Genomic DNA, 3,993 nt, shown 5'->3' with positions numbered 1-3,993 from the left:
CCCAGGCCCCCCCGCAGACGCACCCGCACACACACACACACACACACACACACACACACACACACACACACGTATTCAGTCTCCTCACACTGAGTGAAAATGTGACACAATCAACCAATCAGAACAGAGCTGACGTCTCGTGTTCTTCAAGTCAGAAAGTCTAATTATTTGTGCTTATTGTTCACAATATAATTATTTTGCTTTGTTGTGTTTCCAACTTGAATGTATGATTTCTCTTAACAAAGAATGTCCGGCTCAGAGGAAGGAGCTTCCATCTGCACTTAAAGGCAGGGATTCTGAACCAATGAGATTTGACTGTGGGTGGAGCTACTGATTGTGGGTGGAGCTACTGAACATGATACCACAGCATTAGAAAGCAAGTGAAGGCGCATAGGGGCACCCGTTGCATTTAAAAGACACTCAATATTCAGTAATATGATTGATTTAACTGCACTGACACTATCAGATGAGAACAAAACTTGTCTTGACTGACTTCTGTAGAGCAGCAGAATTAGAAATTGTGTCATATTTGAAGAAGTTTGCATCATCGATTCTGTTATTTACTTGTTTATCACGGTGAAGCTGCTTTGAATCAATCTGTTTCGTATAAAGCGCTATAGAAATAAATGGGACACTGAGCTCATTTGAATATGTAAATGAAGAGATCAGAGGGCCTGTTGATCACAGAGGTCACTCACGCTCATGGCGTTGTTCAGTGTGCTGTTGTACACACACGCTCTCAGCCCGGCGTCCCGCAGACAGCCCTCGAACATCCGCAGAGACTCACACACCTTCTGATGGAAATCCAGCGCTGATTTATTAGACGTGCCGAAGTACAAATAATCTGAATACAGCCTGAGGAAAAACTCTCTCACACACTCTCTCACACACACACACACACACACACACGAGTGAGCCATCACACGACACGGATCTCATAGCTTCATAACACATTTTTTTAATGTTTCATTAGTTTTTTTTTTTTTTTACATGTCTACATATGATTTAGTTTAGTTATTTTAGTACTTAAAAATGAGAAACGTTGCCTTGGCAACTAACTGAAATAAAGATTGCGGTTTTTATATTTTACGTAATGATTTTTTCTATGGTTTTAGTTAGGGATAAGAACGCCGGTGACCTCTGACCTCTCCACAGGGTCTCTGAGGATGGCGATGAATCGTGCGTCCGGCTGCAGCGCGTGAATGAAGTCCTGGACGAGTGACGGAGGCTCCGCCCCTGTGCTGTTGCCATGGAGATACAGCCAGGCGTTGTTGTCCCACATAGTGGAAGCGCTGGCCTCACCTGTCAATCAATATATAGGGAAGGGTATCTAATTACTGTAAAGTGTGTTATTTTGTAAACCCAACGCAGACGTGAGGACAGTACTGGTGATGATGTTGCTGCTGGAGTTTCCCAGAAGGCTTTGCTGTATCTGAAGGGCCACCGGATCAAACAGGTCCAGATAATGGTCCAGCGGGAAACGCGTGTTAGGACGTTCACCAGAGCGAACGATTCCTGCACATAAACACACGCAGCACAGAGGTTCGGTCACGTGACTGTGCCGTTCATCCAGCATATTTATGAGCATCAACAGGACGAAATACAAAAAACACTCAAACAGACACCAACACAAAGAATGCTGAGCACTGGACAATTATATGTGAGCCTGCAGCACAAAAGCAGTGTTAAGTCGCTGGGGTATATTTGTAGCAATAGCCAACAATACATTGTATGGGTCACAATTATACATTTCTTTTTTATTCCAAAAATCATTAGGATCTTAAGTAAAGATCATGTTCCATGAAGATATTTTGTAAATGTCCTACCGTAAATATATCAAAACTGAATTTTTGATTAGTAATATGCATTGCTAAGAACTTCATTTGGACAACTTTAAAGATGATTTTCTCAATATTTAGATTTTTTTGCACCCTCAGATTCCAGATTTTCAAATATTGTTCTATCCTAACAAACCATACATCAATGGAAAGATTCTTTATTCAGCTTTCAGATTTTGAAAAAGTGACACTTAAGACTGGTTTTGTGCTCCAGGGTCACATATATACTTTACCCACAATTCATCTTGTTTATACAGTGCCAGTATATAGAGATATATAAATGTGTGTGAATGTTAGATTTGATCTGTGCTAACTTGAGCTTTGTAGTATATTTTCTAGACCTGGTATGAATCAAATCCAGTGATGTTTTATTGGTATCTCTGTTCATTATTATAAATCTGGCAGATGAGTGCATTATAGGAGTGTCCTGATGAATCGCTCATATTCTCAGAGGATCACACTGTGCTCTGATGAGCGAGTTTATCTGTGTTTCAGTTCCCATCAGACTCCGTGAGGATCTGCAGACGCTTCTGGCAGGAACAAACAAACCAGAGCTGTTTGTTTTCACTGTTTTTAATCCAGTTCTGGTTTGTTTGTTTAGTTGGTAGTGAGAGTGAGATGAAAGCAGCTTCTCTGAGAGACACACAGAAACACTCACGCACACAAACCTACCGAACCTCTTCCTGGTCCACCAGTGCGGCTCTTTGGGCGGCGTGAGCCGGACGTCCGGATGAAGCCTCAGGCGCTCGTACAGGTCCGTCGTGCCACACTTGGGCTGGCCGATGATGTAGAAGTAGGGCAGACAGCGCAGCCGTTGCAGTTTCCCATCACGCCGTGTTAATCGCCGTCTGAACGAGCCGCTGAGCTGCTCAAAGATGAGCTGTATCTGTCTGAAGGAGCGACCGAACATGTTTGATCCGTACGGATCCACACTCACGTCTCCACGCAGCTCCTCGAACCAGCAGGGGTTCTTAACGTCCGGCAGAAAGCGCCGCGGAACCACAGAGAACACCTGCAGACACACAGAGAGAGAGAGAGGGTTACGGATCACAGCATGCTTTACTCTGACTCACTCAACATCTCAAAAACATGCCATACACTCGTGAAAATAAAGGTACTGATCGCCGAACGGTTCGAAATGGTTCTTCTATGGCATCGCTGCAAGTTTTAGTTTTGTGTGGGTTCACAGGTTTGGTTAGACACTGCTGGAAAGAGTTCAGACAGACGCAGACGGTGTAAACTAAAGCAATAAGCCATAAGAAGCCGTGGTTTACAGTGAATTTATAACAGCTAAGGGGCGTTGTTAGGTACGATGACAAACGTAAACAAAGGTGTATGTTACTTTGTAGAGTCATTTACAACAGCTTCGAACGCGGCTCAGCCAATCAGAATCAAGCACCGGAACTATCCGTTTTATAAACTGTCACTGTTTAGCTCACAATCATCAGATTCTGACATCAGAAGCTCAAATACTGGCCTTCATCATTCAACAGAGTCTCAAATCCATCAGTCACACTGACATCAGACCATCAGAGGGAATCTAAACACTTTCAGAAGAGCGCTGATCTCCAGATGCTCTCGGCGTCACTGGATTTAATGGACTTTCCTGGCAGAGCGTCCGGAAAGACACTTTTAGATGACACGAAAGAACTGTTTCCTGGCTTTTCCAGTCATGTTTCCCATCACAGAGATGATGATGATGATTAAACATGCAGAATTCTAACCGAATCTGAATTTGTAGTTCTGAATCTGTAGAGCAGGAATGACCTGCAATACTCTTTTGAGAAACTCGACGAACAGATACATGTATATTTATTAAAGAGCCATACAGGTATCTAGTGCGTAAACCATGGCTTTACAAATAAAATAAATCAAATAAAAATGATTTTTTTTCCAACCACAAAATGACTCTAATTTGCCTCTTTGCTTTGGAATTTAAAACCCTCTATTTTTACCTTAAATACTACACTAATTGTAATATAAGTAATAGAAATATTCCATAATCCATAATAACGCTTCCTCCAGTGAAAAAGTGTTCTGGTGTGAATCAGGAGAGAAATCTGCACAGATCAAGCAGCGTTTAAACAGCTCTAAACACACGTGAGAGACAACAGGAGATGCACTTTTTCACTGGAGGAAGTGTTATTATGGATTA

General features: G+C 42.4%; 1 protein-coding gene across 3 annotated transcripts in view; it reads right to left on the bottom strand.

The window, feature by feature from the left end:
* The window catches only part of chst15 (carbohydrate sulfotransferase 15), a 13,535-nt gene that overhangs the window by 1,421 nt on the left and 8,121 nt on the right, over positions 1–3,993 (bottom strand). For all 3 annotated transcript variants that reach the window (XM_016521561.1, XM_016521545.1, XM_016521553.1), the window contains 4 exons: positions 2,511–2,850; positions 1,387–1,515; positions 1,146–1,302; positions 699–855 (listed from right to left, as the gene is read on the bottom strand). In XM_016521561.1, the coding sequence (XP_016377047.1) occupies positions 699–855; positions 1,146–1,302; positions 1,387–1,515; positions 2,511–2,850 (783 nt within the window). The remainder of the gene's footprint in view (positions 1–698; positions 856–1,145; positions 1,303–1,386; positions 1,516–2,510; positions 2,851–3,993) is intronic.

Source organism: Sinocyclocheilus rhinocerous, unplaced genomic scaffold (assembly GCF_001515625.1).
Source record: "Sinocyclocheilus rhinocerous isolate Xijiao unplaced genomic scaffold, SAMN03320098_v1.1 scaffold852, whole genome shotgun sequence".
NCBI lineage: Eukaryota > Metazoa > Chordata > Actinopteri > Cypriniformes > Cyprinidae > Sinocyclocheilus > Sinocyclocheilus rhinocerous.
This window is presented reverse-complemented; position numbering and strand designations above follow the sequence as displayed.